Raw genomic sequence first — 23,108 nt, 5'->3', positions numbered from 1 at the left:
GGATCAAATATCATTACCAGATTAGAATCAAAAATTAATTTCTTTGATCTTAGCAGCTGTTATGATGTAGTGCTGCTGTGTTGTTTGCACGACTGACTTCTCAACGCTTTCAAGGAGATTAGTGATAATTTTTGCAAGGAACACAACGATGACGTCATCAATGAATCTGAAGTGAAGATATTGTTGGTGTTTACTGATTAAACGCACGTGCGGTATAGAAATTATTTTGATGTAAAATAGATTATTTTGGATTCTTTTAATTCAAACGTAAGATCATAGTTCAAAAATAAAAACAGTCACACTTTTAAAGAGGTTACAAATGACCAGGAAACTATAAAAACTAATTGTTGTGAAGGTAGGATGGATTTGCATGTTTATGTTTGTCGTCAAATGTTCTGTATGTGTTTATTTATTTTGATGTGTGATATCTATTTCTTTCTGACTTCATCCAAATATTTATATAAGCACATAAAAATAAGTTAGTAGACCCATGCTTTATTTGTTGATATGTTTTTCACCTTTTATGCTGTTTGTTTTCACAAAAACACAAGAATATCATTCACTCTCTATTACCAATATTATCATGAATTACTCTAGGAAACTGATACCTTTGAAGTTTGGGTATACTTCATGACTAGGAAAGGGACATCTAAATGACATAACCTTTTTTTTCGAAATTCCATAGAAAATTGCACTTGAGTTTTGTTTATTATTTTTGGTCGAGGTTAATAATTTTGTCAATTAACAATTTGCTGCTGCTAATGCCATACTGAATATCATACTAGTAATGAAAAATACATGTTTTCATAACAATGGTTAAAAAGATAAGTATAAACATAACTAAAATATAAATCTAGATAAGACTATCCAGATTAAAACTTGGTTATTATTTTCCCTTTCACGGAATCATGACTGATAAAACAGAGGAGGATTATCTAGATTAAAATGAAGTTGATGCTTTTTATCTTTCAAGGAATTATGAATGAAAAGAAAAAATCCATAAATGCAAAAAGAATCCATTTTATCACAGCGACTTATCCATTTTGCCTGAGAAATATATATCTAAAACATTGCTTTTTTGGTGACACGTGAAGACCTATCTATTTGCACGTGTACGAGTGAAATGTAAAATCTATTAATGGGTCATGTTGTTGAAGGTCAATTATGCACGACAAAGACATGACAGTTACACAGGTAGATCAAAGAAGAGTGATGGACCACAAAGTACATATCACTACCAAGCAGAATGTTAAGAACTGACAATATACAAATACAATATATGACAGAGTTGTACAATAAACAGGTGAACTATAAAGAACTGAAAACAAAGTAAATCAGAAAATAAAAACAATGATCTCACTTCGTTCTCGAGGAAATTTCCAGATTCGCCATGCTGTATGTATGAAATACAAACATTGGTATATAGAATTGCTAATGGTATCAACTACGACACGACGATACTCTGTATTTGCATATTACAGAGTTATGTGTCATTGCGGGTAGGTATTGATTTTAGTGTGATGTGTTTGTAGCCGTAATGTCATAATGTTTGGAAAAAACGTATATTGTGCTCACAAAATAATGACGTCACAATGGACTCCTTCCCTGAAGGGAGCTACCTCTGTAATATGCAAAGCAAGAATATACAGGGAAGAGAAGGGCTGAGGAGGAACGATAAAAAACATCGATACAAATGTTTTACATTGGAACAACATTGGTTAAGGGGAGGTACATAATTCACAAGTAAAAGTTATCTATTCATGAGCAATGAGATATAATTACGTATTTTTGGTAACCATAAGTTTTACTTCTCAACATAGAAACACTTAACATCTATATTATTTTTTTAATCAATTTTGTTGACAAAGAGCGGGATTTTTTTTGTATTTTACCGTAATATTTCATGACTTACGTATATTTTGGCATATGTGTGTTATTATGATAAAGAAATCATGACAATGAGATGACGTCATGAACTGATATTTGCTAAACGAAATGAATGGCGTAAAATCCGACACTGAAGAACATTTCATGTTTCTCCAGTACGATATTAGTTTGTAAATACGCGCTTTATGATTTAACGTGCATATGTTTTTATAATATTACAAAATATGTATTTTGTGGTGTGTTGTGTCAATAGCAAATAATAAACAACTTCGATAACTGTAAATAAAATCCCCAAGCCAACAAATATTTTTACGTTCGTATTCTTTAACTCAAAATGTTGTCGCATACGATTCCTATCATTCTTTAGTACACGATATATAGTTTTACTTGCATTCGGCAAGCCCTTTGCAAAAGGTATTTTTTTCCTATGCAATATTCTACCTATCTATTTGCCTTCAATATCAACTAGTATTTTGAAACTTGCAAGTGTCAACCTATAACACAATTTCCCCCATGTCTTCATTGGTGAATAATCGATTAAACGTGTCCATCAACATAACACCAAAAAATACACCTGTTAGGATCTTCGATCTTAAAACAACAGTAATCAGAACACCTGTGGGTAGGTCTAAATGTATACAGAGTGATCTTGACCTTTCGCAGAGACTTTCTGCTTCACTTCTTGATATCAGATGTTTCATTTATCACATACCATATCGAATGATTCCCTCCCCCTGCCAAACTTGCGTATTATTCTCTTTAATGAACACCACAGTTTAGTTCAGTTAATCCATATCCGGGATGTACGGAATATACACATGGAAAACACATGTATACGTTCTTATAGAAATGAAGTATGTAATTGATAAGTGCAAGATACGTTCATGAAGTTCACATAGTAACAAAATCATTACGGGTTTACATTTTGATGGATCTAGGTCTAATATATTGACAACATGCATCGCTGTTTTGGATGAAATTACCTGTCTTAAGGTTTTGAGCATTTGGAATCTGCCTGAGCCGTTGTTGAAGTCAAGCATAGCCTGGTAAATTTTTAACGAGTCGTGGTAAACAGCATTGCTCAATGTCCAATTTGAACCGGTCAAGGCACAAAAACTGGTGTTGGTATCAAGCATGAGCGACAGTGACGTCATGTTTGCTCTGGAATCAATGTATTTATCTAAGGCTATATCGTCCACTCCCTGGAAAGAAAAAAACCAGAGCAGTTGTTAGGGCAAAGTAAACATTGGACAAACTCTCAGCATTCGTTATAATGTAAACCAACTTATAATCGTGATGACTTAATTTCACAATTTCTTGCATAGTGACTTATTCATGACGATTCATTTTCCCGATTTAGATTAGATTAATATGATTCTTCTGTGCTAGAACCACCTTTGCGGAAAATATTGTTTCGCGATTATTTATTGCTCATAAAATACGCGAAATTCAATCGCACGCGAAAGTCAGTTGAATCAAAGTATTTTCAAGTTCGAATCCTATGTAGGGCAGTTTGCAGGTACTGATCGTTGGTAGGTGGTTTTTCTCCAAGTTTCCTCCACCAACAAACCTGGCACGTCCTTACATGACCCTGGCTGTTAATAGGACATTAAACTAATAAAACCTGTTCAAAGTATATTATGAAGTTAAGCGCCAAAAAGTGTATAGCATATCAAGTTACTTACTTTGATCTTTATCATTGTAAGAAAGAGGAGTAATATAGCAGTACGTTAATCTACTCTCTCAGCAGTCGTGAAAAGATAATTAACTAGATATGTTTTTCCCTGTAATATCTGCAAAATACATGTTGTGGTCTATTTGACAATAACTGAAAAGTGAAAATTGCCATGTACTTTCGTAAATACACAAAAACAAAACATGCTGTCTAAATGTAAAATAGCCATTTAATTTGTTGTTACAATATGCATCGTAAAACTGCAGGGCGAACAAATACCGCTGGCGCCATCTATCTGTAGATTTTATGTAGATCGCATGGGACGCATTAGTTTGAATGTAATGTAACTTGCATTTTACTAGTTGTTAAATACAAAACAATTTACAAAGAGTAACAGATATGTCCTCGGTTGTAAAAGGAAAGTGTTTCTCCTTAATTCATGAGTCAGTTAACGAAACTCTGATCTCTTTTAACAACTATTCTTTCTATTAAAGAGAGACACCTCTTAAAAATGATTGTATTTAATCCAAACTCAAGGTTGAAAAGAATGAAAAAAAATCAATGATACATCTAGTTTAAATAATCAGAGATGATATTCACAATCTTTCCAAAAACAAATTCATGATTTTTTTACAGAAGACACAAACGCAATCAAGATTAATTCTATGTTCTTGTAGGAATCTTTATTGATTTTAAGGCAAAAATAGAATTAAATAATGACAAATTAACCTAAAGTAAAGATCAAACTAAAATGTGAAATAGTTGAAATGATTTCGATAAAAGAGGGAAAAAATATTAATGAATTCGGAATTAGACTTTTTTGAATCTTCAAACCAATTTAAAGTAAACAATTACTTCTTTTGCTTGAGGCAGATAACTAGTTTTATTTTATTGTTGTGTATTCTTGTATGATGTTATATCTTCAGCGTTTCAATATAATTATTGATTTTGCATTTTTAGCCCTAAGCCACTGCAAAACTTCATATACTTTGATTGATTGACAGCCTTGATCTTTTTTGTATCTATTAGCTCTACTTCAACTCACTTTGACCTAATGAGCTGTTGGTGTGTGACCTTGGCCAAAAATCAGTTTTGTATTCTTCAATGAAGAAGTGGTAAAGCAAGAGATGATCGTTTTTATACAATTCAATGAAAATCTACGGGAATGACATTCTGTTCATATCACGTTGTTATTACGTGTAATTAAATCACGTGTAATTACGTATATTGACTTCCAATTACATTTTATAATGTTGGAAAATATTATAATCAACCACCGATTCATGATTCATACCGTTGGAAAAACATGAATATGCTTTAAACATCATCAACAAATACATTAAGAATCGCGTTCAATCTGTGTAACAGCGTTGCATAAAGCTAAATTTAAAAATTCATTTGATTTTCCTGCAACAAAATAGTTAATTTCTTAAGCAATTAATTTATTATCATTTAATAGTTTTAAAACATTAAAAATAATGTGAAAGACACCATTTCAAACTACCATAAAGTAATAATCCAAAAATCGATGTTGACATCCTGATATTATCGTGATTCTATTCTTAGCGTTTTGCCATTAATTTTCGTAGTGAGTTTATGGCCTCAATGAAAAAGAAAAAAGGAAATTACTTTATGTGTCAAGCTGTTGGACGTTGGGTAACATTAGCAAGTGTTTCAGAACAAAATGCATTAGCTGATGTGGTTTTTCAATACAATAAGCTACATCAAAGCTTATCACCCTGTCTGCGACCAGCGTAATGTTGCAAAAGCCTCAACGATCTGCATTTGTCGTTTAATTTGAAATAACACAGCGATGGATTGTTCTTATATAGATCGTCCGGTTGTTATAATGCGACCGGGTGGTCCCCAGTTACAGTAAATCGAAAGGGATTAGCATATCCAGATCGTGAAATGAGAGCGCAAACGGTTGTCGATTTTTAGCGTTGTTCATTTCTAGTGTCACCTAATAGCTTAAAGGAAAACATTTTATCACCGCAGAAATCTGGGATGAACTAGGTAATAGGCAAATTATTGAGAACTGATAAAACAGATGCTATGGTTTGAGTGAGTTTGGTCAAGGAATCAGAAACAGTTAGTTATGGTGATACGGCGTAATGGAAGATCAATTGAGCAAGACTCCATTTAATGCTTGACTTTTCTACATTTGCCTATTCTTATGGTAGAAAGTTCTCAGCAAAATAAGAAATTCTCCATATTTTTCTTTTCATTTCTTTATGCAAATATCTATCTGGCGTTTAAACAGTTATTTCTTTGAGCGGAAGGAGACACCATGAAAGAAACAGATTTTGGTGGAAAACCTTTAAATTCTTAAATTGAGCGATATGATCACATAAAAATGCAACCGATGGCTGAGACAAAAATACATATCATAAGCTTCCAATGAGGACTAACTCAACATCCATCTGCTTATAGATTACCTTGGGATAAAATATGAAATATTTCTTCATAGTTGAAAAAATTGCAATAACCGCCGACACATCAGCACATATTAAACTTATCCCAAATATGTTGCATGTTAATATGTGGTCATAGGTACAAGAGGTAATCGTTTGAAAATCGGTTGTTTTTTAAAAGTTGAAAAAAACGTCATTCTTCCTATCACGAGTGTAGGTTATTCTCATTTATCTTTTATATCATCGATGAATTTTAATATGATTTTACAAATGAACACGTTTTAACAGTTATAACTTTGACATGAACCAAATTACAATACCTGATAGCCTTAATTGATATATTACATAATGTAAGAGTATTCCTTAGATGTTGATTGTCAGGAAGACTACTGCAATCAATTAAAGGATCGACCAATTATTGAACAGATGTAATTATTCAAACACTATGAAATGTTACACAATATTTGAATAGAGTTGAGATATGTTCACTTACCATATTAACAACTAGCCATGTATTTGGACGGGAAAGTAAGCTTAAGTACAATGCCTGAAAACAAACAAACAAAATTAGTTTGTTTTTATACCTAAAAAAAATACAGCACGATTCAGTATTAAAGGTATTACATTATACACATAGACAAAATTGAAAAATGTATGTTTCCATCTCTATTGATGGTTTTCATTTTTGTTCTAAATACCGCTTCCGTTTAGATTTAGAAATAAAAATGAATTCAATAGAGATGTCAGTATGCTCTTTTTATGGACAATGAGGCAAATACAAAGAGTGATTGGGTTGATGACAATCATCGTTATATAAAGAACAAAGATTTCCCCAATGTTGATCTTTTTTAATACATAGCCTAACAAAAGCTTCCCACGTAAAGTTTGCACGCAGACGCGTTAATTATCCAATCGCTACCATAAATTATATCAAGTTTCCACAGAAATCGCGTGACAAAAGACAACAAGTAATTTAATGGTTCATACATCTAGTTGCTATCTCCCGATACGCCTGATCTTCTATTGCCGACACAGTTGAGGGAACACTTAATGCGCATTGTAAAAACAAAGCCTATTGTCATTAGCTTTGGTGAACGATGTTAAATTTATTATTTAGATAAGTGCTGTTGGCATTTATTTAGTTTATCAGCTTTATCGATTATTCTGAAGCTGGTGTAGACTTGTAGTTTACTGATTAAAACAATTCCTGCTTAATGACTGTCACAAAAAGTATTGTATGTTTTGATAATGATACAATGATTTTATATTAGGGACAAGTTGCATCCTCTTAGAGAATGTCAACATTGCTATTTGTCTTTGTTATTTTTTTTTGTCGTTAAACTGAAAATTACACATTTCTTGTGTAAAACTTAAAAAATGGGGTCAAAATTTGGTGTCACGAAATCATTTGAAAGATAATTTGACCTTTTGAAGTACAAATCGAAACGGCCAAATAATAATAAAACGCATTGCACATATACTAACTGTGAGATTCTTCCATATATTAAAGTATAGTCACGACTTGGAATGGGAATTTGATGACACGGATAAAACAGAAGAAATAATTTGAAAAGACTTTTGTGTTATGGAGTTATTCCGTATTTGTATACTACAGTTACGTCCCTTACGGGCAGGTATCCATTGTGACGTCATCATTTTGTGAGCGAAATTCAAATGACACACTCACTTCGTATTGCGTTTTAGAGTACACTCCCATTTTCTTATTATATCTTCATCACATACAAACTTTCAAGCTAATCCTTTAAATTTAATACAATCCAGTGCTAGTCCATGTTTTTCTTTGAGCTCTTGTCTCGAGGTTCAGAGGTGACGTTGCAAAATTTGAAACCAATGAAACTACTCGTTAAAAGCTGTGTCTAATGTGGGGGTTTCGAGATACCAAAGATGTGAATTATCGGGAGTTAATCGTACTTTACGAAAGCAATTTGGTATCTCGAAATCGACGTATTATACACTGATGTCAAAGCTGTTTATCTTAATTGATATAAAAAAGTGAATGTAAAATGATACTTACTTGTGTTAAGACAATGTCTGCATTTTTGGAAGAACACAGAATGATGAATTTCTCAAAGTAATTGTCTCTTAGTTCTTTAAGTGCATTCCGCACATTGGCACTCGTGCTATTATAACGAATGTTGAATGCTTTGATTCTATCGGTAAAGTTTCCTATTAAGTTTATCACAACTTGCGATGCTGAAATTAGGAGAAAATGCAATTAAGTATTAATCGAATACATTTTTGAGATAGACATCTACAAAAATATGTCAATTATAAGTAAATAAATTGTTTCTTTTCAGTTATACCTTACAAATGTACTTCTTATTCCAGATTGGGTATGCATGGGATTCATCGGGAATGCCTTTAAAAGAATTCCCGATAATTGTTATGAAATACAATTACGTCAAATCGTAATAAAAAATAGGAATAATGTCATGTTGATAAAAAACAGCATTACTTAAGAACACAATAAATGATACGTCTAAAAGAATGTTTTGCAAGTATCCACACGTGTTTGCACGATGAATATGTTTTCTTCGGAGAGATGTAACGAAATTATATATGACATAAAGAACCACTTCCGGTACGACGCCGGAACTTCACGGAGTAATACAATCAAGAAATCAATCACCGGTGACACATTTCCCAGCCGGAGACTTTCACTGGTATCGATCAGTTAAGTCCCCATAGGAAAAATGTCGCCGGAGAAAGAAAGATCATTGCTGTAGGATATCGTCATTAGGAATGCCTCGATGTTGGAAAGCTCAAACCATTCGGCATTTAGAGAAAGTCAGACTTGGAAATAATAGCAGTAATACCACCCTCGCATTTACCCTAAATCCACATGGGAGGTGATTACATTTTATGTAAAATGGTCGTTTTAGGCTGCAATATACAATAAAAGTCAAACACTGTGTAAACCAGAAACAAGATGATGTACAGCAACAGTGTCACGAGGGGACAGCGTGTCGTGCGCGTGCTAGTCGGTGACACTCTCAGGAATTGCAGTCTAAATAATGTGTCAAACGCAGCCTCTGTAGGGACAGAAGGATAAAGTGTCAGACCGTTGGGCTCATGGCGATGCGGACACCATTTGATGCTTCATAATTGTTTCCTTGTACACAGCCAGTCGATAAAGTGAAAACAATGCAAAAAGACCATGGTTACGTTGCAAATAATTCCCGATATCTCGTCTTATATCATTAGTTATACAGTTTGTTAGTGACCTAATGCGAAAAGTTATTTGGTTTAAAAGAAATTTAAATCGGGTGAGGCGGAATAATATTAGTTACACAGTATATTAATTATGTAATACCATTAAAGTTTGAGTCTAAAATATTTAGTGACCTAATACGGAAAAATATTGGGTCTAAAATAAACTAGTATTAGGCGAGGCGAAGCTTATCTTAATACCACGTTAGTTTAGCTGGGCTGTGATCTAATGAAAATCATTACAGATAATGTTATGCAAGTGATTTATCCAAACTATAACATGATCCAAGGATAACAGACAGATTGTGTGATACATTCTTGATACGACATCGGCATCTTCTAAAGTTCAGAAGAGACATCCCTATACAACCATTGAACGGACAGTCAACCAGGAAAACGTAATGAAAACAAGAAAAAACTGTCATGAAACCACTCTATAGAGGAATTGCTTTAGTTTTTATTGACTCATAAAATGCTGCTTGTTAGAAAAACAACAGAAAATGTGGGGATTACTTCTCTATTGTGATAAGCATTTACCTTTTTGTGGTCAATCGCCATTTCTCTTATTTTGCTCAAATGACGGACAAGGAAACGTTCGATAAAGTTTATTTGTTTAGGTTTGTTTTCATATATTTAATCATAATACAAAGCTTCAATTTTTGTACAGTAAAATTCGTTTTCAGGTTTAAATAAGATACATACATGTAGCATAACATCAAGAATGTTTCATTGATATCACCTAGACATATCTACATATGAATGTATATGTCTTGTCTATATGACCAGGCCCTTCACGTCAGTTTATCGTTAATAATAATACGGATCCTGCTAATGTATGACGACAAGATCCCCTAGTGACTATAATCACAACCTTATGTGAGGGGTAACGCGACCCCGTGAAACCTGGCGGAGGAGGGTCATTGACCTTTGGAGTGTGGTCATTGGCTTTGGTCTCGTTGAACAGATCAGAGTTTGATCAAAGAGTAGATCATGCCCTTTTCGCCTGGGAGATATTTCCATGAATTTAAGAAATATAAGTAATGGTCTCATTGGACAGGTATGAGTTTAATCAAAGAATATATCATGTACATATGACTTAGAAGATACCTTCGTGAATTCAAGATATATTCAGCTATGGTCTCGTTGGACAGATAAGAGTTTCATCAAAGAATATAGCATGTATATTTCGGCTTGGGGGATATTTCCGCGAGTTGAAGACATATACAGTGATGGTCTCATTGGACAGATATGAATTTGATCAAAGAATATCATACTTTTTAGCTTGGGCGTTTTTTTCGCAGAATCATGGGATATACTGCAATAGTTTCATTGAACAGATTAGTGTTTGATCAAATTACTTTATATAGATTTTTGATTGAGGAATATTTTTGCAATATCCACTAATAGAGCAATTGATTTACTAAATTACTCCATTTTAATTTTCCCGTTTTCAGTAAAAATCGCAAAAAAAATGTCTCGCGGAAATAAGCAGCAGAATACAGAAACATATTGATACATGCACTAAAATGACAAATAAAATGTTACACCAACAAGGGAAATTTATAGTTTTTAGAAATTCTAGCAAAATTTGGAAATATCAAGAAATATCGAAAAGGGAATTAAGGGAGTCAATGTCATTAACTAATCGATTATCGATATTTTGTAGTTAAATAGACCCTGGGTTACCGATACGGAGATAATTGTATGGTTACACATTTTGAAAAAAAACGAAATTAATTCATTAGGATGTGCCAAAAAGCGTTCATAAACCGATAAACACGTCAAGTCCGGTGCTTAATAAAGGTTACTGTGTCATAAAATAGATACATTTCTGACATGTAATAACGAAATGGACCACCAGTGTCATTGTAAAGTGGTCTTTCATATAACAACATAGCATTTCTATGTTAACAGTCACCATACATTGATGCACTTAAGAGTCATATGTTCTGATGGTATTGGTCAAAAATGTAATATAAATGGTTCTTGTCTTGGATTCCAACGAACGTAGGCCTGTAGGATATGAATTATATAAGTAGTGATATTTAAGTAATTACTTCAGTGTGGACAAATCAAAATCACCTCTTTATCAAGGAAAAGAATAAACATAATTCTATCTTTACATTAAATAGAATATATAATTGTACTTTATCGGTCAATAGTGTTCGAAGATCTCTTTGGGATACTTTATATCGTTGCATTAGATTGATTTGATACTTCACATTCTATAATCAGAACTTATAGTTTGTGCTTCAAATAGGAAACGAAATAAATAAATACCTTCTCAATCTTATGAAATATTACAAATTAGTTCGGGTTGTTTTGAAGTTATATGTAAGGAAACCTGATATTTTCAGCTGATATTACAGCAACAATGAGTTATGGCAAAACAAGACCATCGATATCGATGTCATGTTAAATTCTAAATTTGAAAAAAAACTGTATTAAAATATGAATTATATAAAGCTAATTACTTATGTATACATTACAAATATGGAGGTTTTTGCATTATTTCAAACACGTGTAGCGCTAGATGTAGCATTGGAAATATCAATGAAGCTTCTAAATACAGCTTTATCAAATACCAACAGAGCGATAACCACCACTGTATCCTATAATAACGAGCCATGTGAGAATACGTGTTGTATATCAATATTACAGAAAAGAACAAAGCATTGGTACGCATTTAGATCAAGTATTACTAATAAAAAATAATCAGAGTACGATATCGTTTCAGTATCATAACGTCATATAACATTTTATAAGCAGTAATTTATCACTTTCGTAGACTGGCCATGATAAAGCCGCACATATCTTTTCTCTGACAAAACAGTTACATTTGTTTTAATTTGTAGTCAGGGATAAGAATTCGAGACTGTTATATCTCGTTGTTTTGTATAATGACAACAGACTCTATAGATTACACTAAGTAAATGTTTATTCGCCTGTGTACTGGCGGGAACTGCCTTGCCTAAAACAATGCATCTCACTACAATACATGGTTATATTTAAAATGTTCAGAGTACAGGGCCTGGTCAATTAATTGGTGTGTTCTCAGGTAACGGACAATCAGACGGGCTCTGTCTGGAATTAGATGCTGTCGGGTTACGGTCATGTCAGTTCAATTAACTGTTAGTCTGATAACACTGATATACTTGTGACACTATAGAGACGGTGGTTGAAGACTCAAAGTACCAAACAGCATTATGTATAGGCAGTTATATAGCAAATATGGATGGACTCTAATGTTAAAAAGGTTGTGTTGTTGGAAATATGAGAACTGTGTAGACATATCATTTATCTATATTAATATAAATTTATAGTGTAAACCATATTTGAAGAGGCGATCATTTTTTTGTTGTTGTTTTACAGTTTACGCAATTGGTTTGAAAACATTGGTGAAAAGAAAAGGTTTGGTTTAAAAAAAGTAATAATTAATAAGTCGACATACCAATTACCAGGGCTCAGTTTCATTGACATATTTTAACTTAAACGAATTCCTTAAGTGAAAATTCGTTATGAAAAGGCATTACATAAGTAAAGTCTCATACAGCTTCTAATTTTATTTTCTATAAATTCCGAGATAGTAAAATCACGTATGAGAGATTGAGATGCAGGCTGATCAAAGGTCATTGCACTAATCAAAACATTTAAGCTTTCCATTTGTGTTTCGTGCTGCGTTTGGAGTGTACGTGTGTGTTTCGGGAGGCTGCGGTATTTCCGCATTTTCTGTTTTTTTGTTAGTTTTTTGTATGTTTGTTCTTTTGTTTCTTTTTGGGTTATTTTTCATATTATTTCTTGTTCACTTTATTGTGTGATCGTACTAAGCTCTCTACAAAATACATTAAAAAGCGCAACCATCTTGATATTTATATTGAAAAACTACAATAAATAGTTTAGAAATTGACTTTAAACTTACCGGCATCGTTATCATATAAGACTCCCACGCGCATCCAATTAAAATATTTTAAAATGTCACATATGGCCATCCGGTATATATTGATATCAGGAATAATCCTAATTAGGAATCGATGTTGGCGCCAATTCCAGGGTACCATATCCGTCACAAAATAGGGTATCCGGTTATGTTCTGTTGCTATGGCAAAGGTTTCACTAAAATGTCCTACTAATGCTGAAATTTTCTGTGTTTTGACAAGTTCGTCTGCTGCAAAACAGAAAAATGAACAATAAGCAAAAGGAAAATGTTCGTAACAGAACGAAATATAATGATGTAAATGAAAATAATGCAGCTTTATTTAAATCGAAATGTTTTATTTAATTCATTTATCAATTTTACTTTCCATAAAAACTTATCAATCTAAAATATTGTTTTCATGTTAAATAATGTTAAATTCCCCTAAAACCACCTGATAGAAATACGAATAAGGTTTTGGGAAATGCCAATACATATGTAAAATCTTTAACATGTTTCCACTGAATTCAGGGCTAAAAGTGAGATGCTATCAAGTGATACATTAAGAAGAAGAACCTCGGCTAAGAAAAGAAAAGATTTTTTTCTGAAATGGCCATTAACGATCATTCGATTGGAGCCGCAGGAACAGGAATTCTACCGCCCTATTGAAATTCTTAAAAACAATTAACCCCAATATCAAAAAAGTATAACCAATGGCCATATTGCTATATTTAGATCAAACGTCCTGAAATACTTTTTTTCTTTGCCAATCATCCATCCGTAGAAAATGGGGTTACAGGAATTGTCATTTCTATTCTTTAGCTTTATTATTTCTTTAAGGCCAATGACATTTGACAAAATTAACTATTTGTAAAAAGATATCGACAACAACTGCGTCTAATTGAATTTCTCTTACAGATGAAATTTTCAGACCTGGTTTTCTTAATCAGGAAAACTGAGTGTGGAAAGTGGGCTTGTTTGACCGATTGACATTTTTGCAAATTTCACTGATCTAAATGATGCTCTGATATTCATAACAGTATTGGATCAGTTCTTATTGTCTTTATATAACAATGACATTCTTCGCTTTTGATTCCTTGATACGTGTGTTTGTTCAAATGCAAAATTATATTTTTTCAGGACATCACAAAAAGAGAATTCAAATTTATAACTATCATCAGCATCACCACTCAAATATATACATTATATACCTATAAATAAAGAAGGAACATCACTATTCCTCTCATCTTTCAACTATGTCATGTCAATGCTGTAACGGTTGATAAAACGGTGAAAAATTATGATAGATATCCCTACTTCGTCTTTGCAAACTACCTCCCTTGCGAATAGATATCCATGGAGTATGACGTCACTACTTTAGAGAGAAACTTGCGTGTTTCTTCTGAAACATATGACTTAACGCAAAGCAATGACGTCATAATCAATATCCCTCCACAAGGGCAAAGAGCTCTAGCAATGTGCAAATACGGAATACAAGTCACCCAATTTACCGTTTTGGTAGTGGTCGAGGTTTTCGCCATAAGTGGTTGCGTTGATATATGTTACGGTAATATTTGTGGCCATGCGTATCAGGAGGTCATCGATGAGGTCAAATACGGAGGTTTGGCTTGGATGGAGGATACCTGAAAATGAGGAAACAAAATGTCCATTTACTTAATGGAACATTACAAAAATGAAAACATTTATAATATTCCAAATGTAAAATGAGTTCGATTACTATGTAGAGTCACACAAGACATCAATTTACCCACCATTAATGATAAATTTCATTATTTTCCTCTTATTCTTCTTATTTCCATTCTTTCATTCTTAAAAAATGTAAACTTCCATAACGCGAGTCACCCTTATAACCGCTCAATATATACTATACCACGTGGTCAAACAGTGACACGAACCTTCCTTGTTAATATGGATTGCCAGAGAGAATCTGGCATTTATTGGGGTCATAATATCATTGGCTATCTATACAAATGTTCTGACATTAAAATTGCTGTTGACATAATTTAAATATCAGACACGTAATGGGTCTGTAAGGTCAACCTTGATCCTTTTATTCTGACAATAATTTATGTGGTGTAAATGAATAAATATTAATGCTCAGGTCCGATTACCCAACACTTCATCAGAAATAAGTTCTTTTGTTGTTATCTCCGTTTTTGTGATATTGTACTTGCTCCTGATTCATCCTGATTCTCTATGATTAGGATTTTCAGAACTTTAGAGTGCTTATTTGTATACTTTAGAAGCGACTTTAATGAAAGATCGATCAATGCAGGTAACATTCCAGAGGGACGTATCATATTGGCAGTCGATATCACTGAATTAACACTTATAGGGAATCACACGTTATACCATATATATCAAAACCACTTCACGCAAACATTGATTTTTTTAAATGAAACAAACACAACTTTGACTTTGAAAAGGTACATCTATCTATTGGAAAATATGTGATTTTTTATTTGTTTATTCTTTTAAAATAAGTTCTTTAAAGGAATATGAAAGTAGTTTAGAATATATTTGTTGTCATATTAATACAATGGGAGTGAAGCAAACGCTATGCATTGCATTTTCTTTATATCAAATCATTGGTGTGTGCTGTTTTTGTGGCATTGTGTATAACAAATAATGTCATTTTAAAATAATCACCGAAACATCGATACACATTTTTAACGTTTAGCCTATGGGTATAGGAAACCCTTTCATAATCCATAACAGACTCATGTTGCCGTTTTATATGATAAAACAAATAATATCTTCTGCAGTCAATTCGTCAGAAAAAACATACATATACTGAATAATCTCTAGAACTCAATTGTGTACTCTCTTGTGTCTTTAGATAAGACTATTATCACCTCTCCGGTACGGCTTATATATAATGGAGGATGTGACACGACCTTGGCTCATGGTTCCCCAAGTGTATAACGACCTCTGCACACAGTGGTGTGTTGCGATGAAACAAGCGTAAACATTTCGAAATAAAATGTAGTTTCAATTTTGTTTCGGTAAAACTTAATTCCAAAATTCGAACTGCCATCGTACATTAGTTGTACCGTATTCAAAGAGCATGCTTTGATAGAACCTCAGTAATGTGTACTCAATTCTAATAGTGGTTGATACATGTATTTTAATAGCATGATCAATTTTTAAATGTCCATGGTGGTGTGAAATATAGATTGGATCTTTAACGAAGGCAATTTGCATTATCACAAATGACTTGGGAATTGTATATATAGTATATCCATCAACAGAAAGAAATTACGTTAAAAGAACAGACCTATCACCAGTGCGAAATTCCAAAACTGTCAAATTTTATAACACAAAATACTTCAATTTTTTTTCTATAAGCCGGCTAGCAAGGCGCATCGCTTTCTAGCCGCATTGATACTGAAGATATTGAAGCGAGTATTTCCTTTACTTGTAATAAATACGTTTTAGTAGACATTTTGAGCGAAAATATCATTTGTTTTAATGTTTCAACAAGCTGTGACTGCGATATGAAAGGTCACTAGATAGACATTACGATCACAAATATTACATTTTATTGAAAGTTATAGACAATCTAAAAAAAGTAAGAAATATTAAAAGGTCTTTAGAGTGTTGTTTAGTGAGTATAAACAGTAATACTAACGGTAATGGAATACAAATTTGAGACCACCGCGATCACAGATGCCATTACAGATGTTTACAAAAGACATGTATGGTATGGTGCTACAATATTTTTTGATACGTCATCTATTCTTTATTTACATTATGTCATCGTTATCCGCGCTTGAGAGCATATATTATTGATTGTAATGTCATCAGCTGTCGAGCGTAACGTCATACGTTTCAGAGGGAATGACTTGAGTTTCGCTCACAAAACAATGTTGTCACAATTTAAACCAATCCGTATTGAAGGTAACACCGTTATATGCTAGGATGGAATATGAGTGACAGTAATATCGGGCGCTCTGTGGTCAGTTAACTGGTTAAGTTAACTAAGCACGAAATGAAGCTTGTTTCTCATAAAAACTAAGAATGGCAGAAAAGTAGTCATACAAATGTAGAACAACTATGTATGACCCCCTTCAGGATATCACTGTATGACAATGTCTCTTGGTCGTTTAGTTTAAATCTGGGTTCATGACAGCACCAAGAAAATGAGTTAACTGTCTCACCCAGGGACACAAATACGAATTCGAAGAGTTGTTTGTTGGTTCCGAAGGCACCAAAAACTCTATCGGTAATAGACGGAATACAATTTTAGTATAAATATGAACACCATAGTAATAAAGTTTCGTACAGAGCATCCAGAAAAAAATGAATGAACTGTCTGACCAGGGAAACACATACGAAAGCGAAGAGTTTTGTTTCAGAAGGCACTAAAATAGCCATCGTTAATAGAGGAAATACAATTTTAGTATGAATATGAGCATCAAGGTGATTAACTTTTATACAGAACATCCATTTGTACATAGTTGATACCGTACTACTTCTACACTATCCATAAATAATTTAGAAGCAAAGTTATGCCTCGCGTCAAAAGATGTTATATCAATTCGATTTTGAGTGTTGTCTTAGTCCCACCAGCTCAATCAGCCTCTGAAGTGACGAGACATGGTATAGCATTTGTTGAACAAACTCGCCCAACGAACCTTCGTGACAAGACATCTATTTCATCTTTGTATGAATAATGAAAACTTTGATACCAATGCATGGAAACAATAGATTAATTTTCCAGTGTGAGTGTCTGCCGTCCTACAACATACTTGATAAGAAAAATGAAACCAAGATGAAAGGGTACGCCTTGTCATTTCAGGAGTTGCTTTGGTGTCCGTTACCAGTTATTTAGACATTTGACTTTGACATTGCGGACAAAAACACAAACATAGTTACGGGTGATATATTTGTCTGGTATATTCTACATAAGTGATTACCAGAAGATTAGGACCAAGGTCAAATATAAGTAAAACTGTTTGTGTTAAGACCACAAACAATCGGACATCGATCGGACTTAAGTCTCAAAATACATCTAAAATGATACCACAGACGGCCAGGACAAACTCCTCCATTAGTAAAATTAATAAAATCTTAGATTTTAAAACTGATAATTCAGTAGTAGCTTTAATTCCTATTTCCAATAAAACTATAAACAAAACGAATCTTTTCAATAGTTTTGTTTTCATAATTGTTTTTATGAATGCAATATTGGTATATTTTATTGTTCGTTTCAGGCTTTTAGATATTGAATCTAATTTCATAAGTATACACTGTCGTACATGTATGCTTAGCTATTCCATCGTGCGACTAATTTGAATGCGAAATACGTGATATGCCATAAAGATATCATAAAAATACGTTTGTTGTCTAAATTGTCTCATATTTGATTTTTTTCATCTGCATTAAATGATTTTGCATCTAAAATAAAAAAAAAATATTACACTTCCGCGTGCCATTGGATTACTTTGACAATAACATTAATAGATGATTATGAGTAATGTTAAATGAATATAGCTAGATATCGTTTTAAGGTGTGCGTACTTTAATGTAAATCATGTCTTGTGTATTGAACAGAAACATATGTTACGTCAAAAAATTGTAACAGTTCAATGTTCGCTCAAGGGTTCCTAGCATATGCTACTCAACTACATTTCTATTTATTTATTTAAAATGTTAAAGAATTTACAAAACGTTTTGCAATCAAAAGAACCCATTTATATGAAATTTTTGTCATCATTAGTTCAGCAGTTTGCAACATCTGATCTCGATTACGTGCCACAGGCTTGCTAACTTCGATTTAAACTGAATTCTAAAGATATTTTTAAGCTTCTAGTCGTGACTAACAAACTACTTCGAACTCCAAACGCTATTACCAGTTCGAGTGACACTATAACGATAAAAGACGTTCTAACAATGTTTACGAAGTGTGGTTTTGATACGTCATCTGTTTGTGCAATAAATTCAGTATATGAATACATTGAGAATACAAACTTAAACCTTAACACATTCATTTTTGCATGGTAATAAATGCGAAACTAAATCTGTTTCACATTCTGTCGGCATTGTGACAAATACGAAACAAAAACTTCTTCACATTCTTTCAGCATTGTGACAAATAAGAAACTAAAAACTGTTCAACAATTTTTCAGCATTGTGACAAATACGAAACTAAAAACTGTTTCACATTCTTTCAGTATTGTGACAAATACGTAACTAAAAAACTGGTTCACATTCTTCAGCATTTGTATCAACATAATAAAGCAAACTGGACAAAAAATCGAAAATATATAGTAAATTGTATTATAAAGTGAAGTCAAAGACGCCTTCGCTGAAACCGTAGAAATTTCTGTCGTAAATGAAATTGTCTGGTTTTGACGTGGATCTTAGGTCTAACAGAGTATTGATTCTGATGTATTTTACACTGATGTGTAAATGATGGTACGTCTGATATGTAGAAATGAGAAAAACGTCCCTTAAGGGAAAAGCAAGGAATAAAATCAAGAGTGTTGTTGTAGTTATCCCTTCAACGGTTGATAGGGTACAGAGTTACATGACCGCTATGTCGATCGCGTCTGGGATGCAAGATCTGATTGTCGTGCTAACTATCGAAACGTAACGACTGCCCTTATCTTCATGTTCTCAACTTAATGTAGATTGCATAAGTCGTAAAATGACTTTGTCTGTGTTATTTAATTATCTGACGTTTGACAGCGAACGGAGAGAAGAAACAATACAAACCTAGCACTACAAGTTCCGTGGTACTTTAAGAACAACATTCAAATCGAAGATATCGCAATATTTCTATATCATCCATACGCATGAACTTGGCAAACGCGAAGAGGTTGGCCCAATATGACCACTACTATAGTCAGACGACTTGACCATTAACGAAATCTTACGATGACCTGTCTCAAATGCCAGACATAAAAGTTTCTAGGGTTAAACTAGCCGATAACCCAGTCTGGATTGCGGTTGAATCGTATTACCACCATATCATATAGTTAATCACCGAAAGAGGTGAAAAGGGTAATCTCTTTATTTCAGTGCCTCGCTCTATGACGTTGAATATCTTGCTGTCTTTGCAGCCATTCTATTCGTTGTTATGGTTATAGCGCAGCATGACCTCCTCCGTTTAACCTGGATGAGTTCATATTGTTATCATGAGGCTGGTTATCTGACCATCAAACTAGTGCTAATGCATCCACAAAAAGTGCAACTCGTGGTTGGTGTTAATCGAGTACACATGCACTTGTTCGCATAGAGAGCAGGGAGTGTTAACAAGAACGTTAGAAACGTCGCTTTCATGCGGGCTATTTTCAAAATATCATAAATCAGATTGAGCTTTGTGATTTTACAACATTCCAGCCTAAAGCAAAACAATGTAGGACTAGAATTCACCCAAGAAGTTCTAAAAACTCGGTCTCTCGGTCAACCTTTCACAAAATGCTAGCAATCTTACCTGGCAACCAGAGTATTTTTCAGATACTACGACACATAACTCACTCATCCCTGAATACAAGTTTAGACTCTTCTAAGACTATAAGACTATTTCAGATGTGAATATGAATGATAGGGATTGTCTACCCGTGGTTCACAAAACCCTAGGCTTGACGAGGGCTTTACAACATTTTGTGATTCCCCGGGTAAGATATCCCTTTCCCTCATATCCACGTATAGAAGAGTATTTTTCTCTCATACTTCGACGTTTAATTGCAATATTACTAATACGACTTTTCGCCTTTTTGTAATGAATTCGAAAAAAATGTGACTACAAACCATTCCTCCATACATAATAATTGCTTGATATTTTCAACGAAAATTCAATTGTTTGTATCTTTTAATGTAAATACAGCATAAATTGTAATTTTGTTGACGCTGTGACTTCATAAGGCTTTATTGCATGGATAAGCATACAATACACCTTCAGGCGACATGAGTGTATTGCCCTAGACCAGCCAGTATTACACGTATAGGTATGAGAGAATAGACTCGTCCATTATGGAATATCAGGAGCATATGAGTACATAACACATATAATTATTAGATGCCGTTGAAAAAATTAAAATGTCTTCAACATGAATTTTTATATATCATTACTTCATTTTTCAAAAGTATTGTATAAAATAGCTAAAATGTACACCAACTTATGTTAATCTTGAATGAGACTAGATCCGTAACTAATCATGACATTCTTAAAGAATGCATTGCTATGCAAACTCATTACAGGTAAATATAGTTCAAATAGGAATCAGACTTATATGTATACCTTACTAAAGAGATTTGCAACGTTTTGGGCAGATATGTCGCATTACATCGGCTGCCACGTGATGCTGACGTCATACTAATTATGTCAGACACTTTTCATTAACATATGTATACATTTTCTGTCTATAATAGACATTAACGTCATACACGGTAAGCTCCTGCGAATTACGTTAATTTCTCCACAGACTAGACCAGTCCAACTACAGTAGATCGCATGTTTACTGTTGATCAGAAGGTTTCGTATTCCTGACCGCCCACGTGCTCCAATTTTATGCAATTCATATATTTTCAAGTGCCCCCTTCCTCAAATAACCATCATCAAAATCTCTTCATCAAACCCACCAGTCAGTCATTATGTTGTAAAAAGTTGTTTTGATGCAACAAATCTTGACTTAATGCTACTAGTAAATTAAAATGTCCATCCATTCTTTCTTTCAAACGGACTATTTGAAAAGAGGATTGCATAGTTGTTGTAATTCGTTATAGACAAGCTTTACTGTAAAATAACTCAAATTTATATTGGAAAATGTTTGAAGAATACTTAGATTAATCAACGCAATTCATTTTATTTCGAGTCAACAGGAAAGGTTGTGCCTTGGGAAATAAATTATCATGAAGTAAAACAAACAAGTGAAATCGAAAATTGCGTTGAAAGTGGAGGTAGTACTACAAAGTGCTTTATGCTCCTTGTTATCGACATAAGAGATGTATGCTTCTTTTGTATGTTTCCTTTTACAACTTTCGGAAATAGTCTATGTTGGAATTAATCTCCCTTTTCTGTTTCCTTGGACTGGATTTAGGACATGAATTTCAACAACGTGAAAGTTAAAATGTCGATGATAAGTTTTTGATGAATCCATTTCTATGATTATTTGTTCGTTCAACTCACATTTGTATGCATACTTTCACCAAGTAGCTTGCTGCTTTCATCGGTTTTTAAACTCTTTTAAATAAATTAAGAATGCCAAAACTTAATTGACTTTAAGATCGCATTGTAATCATATGTGTTAGGGTTGTACATTACTTTGTATCCCAACGGAATTCATTTCAACTGTATAATGTAGATAGATAGGCATACCCTACCAGAGTTCACTTCCTGGTGCACTTCTCATAGAAGGGAAATTTTAATTACTGTGTTGGCAACAGGAGTCATGGAATTCTAATCTTTTTTAATCTTCATTGTTATATATACCATTTCCATATACCGGGACTGAACTGAGTCGATCATCGGCGAGCATGCAGGTAGCTCAATAAGTAGAGCATCCGATAAGAGTTCGGAGGTCCCGGATTCGAATTCCGGTCTGGCAGCTACATTTTCTCTTATGTTACATTCACATAACAGATACAGTGAAACTTGTCATAGAGATATAACCACTGTATAAAGACCAGCTGCTTTAGAAACTATTCTAGACCATTTACACAGGGTCTGAATTGGTAAATTTCACTACCATTCCACACGTGTGCATATATCACATAGCTAGAAATACCATTTACGTTATGTCCCTTGGATGGTCCAATTATATAAAGAATTTTGAATTTACATGGATCAAAAAATAGGAAGTATTCGGCATTACATATAAAAGATGGCATACTTCTGATTGGTAGGTGGTAAAAGCATATAACAGATCAACTACACGGCGATATACCGTATCAGTAGTAGTATAGGTATATGGAGTCAAGATAGCGCCTGTATATAACGTCAATGACACTTAGATAATTG

The 23,108-nt window shown here is 33.5% G+C and overlaps 1 protein-coding gene across 7 annotated transcripts in view; it reads right to left on the bottom strand.

Annotated features, from left to right (window-relative positions):
• The window catches only part of LOC138328044 (glutamate receptor ionotropic, kainate 2-like), a 67,785-nt gene that overhangs the window by 17,240 nt on the left and 27,437 nt on the right, over positions 1 to 23,108 (bottom strand). For 4 of the 7 annotated variants that reach the window (XM_069274632.1, XM_069274633.1, XM_069274634.1 and 1 more), the window contains exons 2-7: positions 14,632 to 14,763; positions 13,127 to 13,372; positions 8,012 to 8,190; positions 6,470 to 6,523; positions 2,871 to 3,089; positions 1,361 to 1,393 (exon numbers count right to left, since the gene is read on the bottom strand). In XM_069274632.1, coding sequence (XP_069130733.1) covers positions 1,361 to 1,393; positions 2,871 to 3,089; positions 6,470 to 6,523; positions 8,012 to 8,190; positions 13,127 to 13,372; positions 14,632 to 14,763 — 863 coding nt within the window. The remainder of the gene's footprint in view (positions 1 to 1,360; positions 1,394 to 2,870; positions 3,090 to 6,469; positions 6,524 to 8,011; positions 8,191 to 13,126; positions 13,373 to 14,631; positions 14,764 to 23,108) is intronic. The other 3 variants (XM_069274635.1, XM_069274637.1, XM_069274638.1) reach the window with 1 other exon arrangement.

Source organism: Argopecten irradians, chromosome 7, assembly GCF_041381155.1.
Source record: "Argopecten irradians isolate NY chromosome 7, Ai_NY, whole genome shotgun sequence".
Lineage (NCBI taxonomy): Eukaryota > Metazoa > Mollusca > Bivalvia > Pectinida > Pectinidae > Argopecten > Argopecten irradians.
This window is presented reverse-complemented; position numbering and strand designations above follow the sequence as displayed.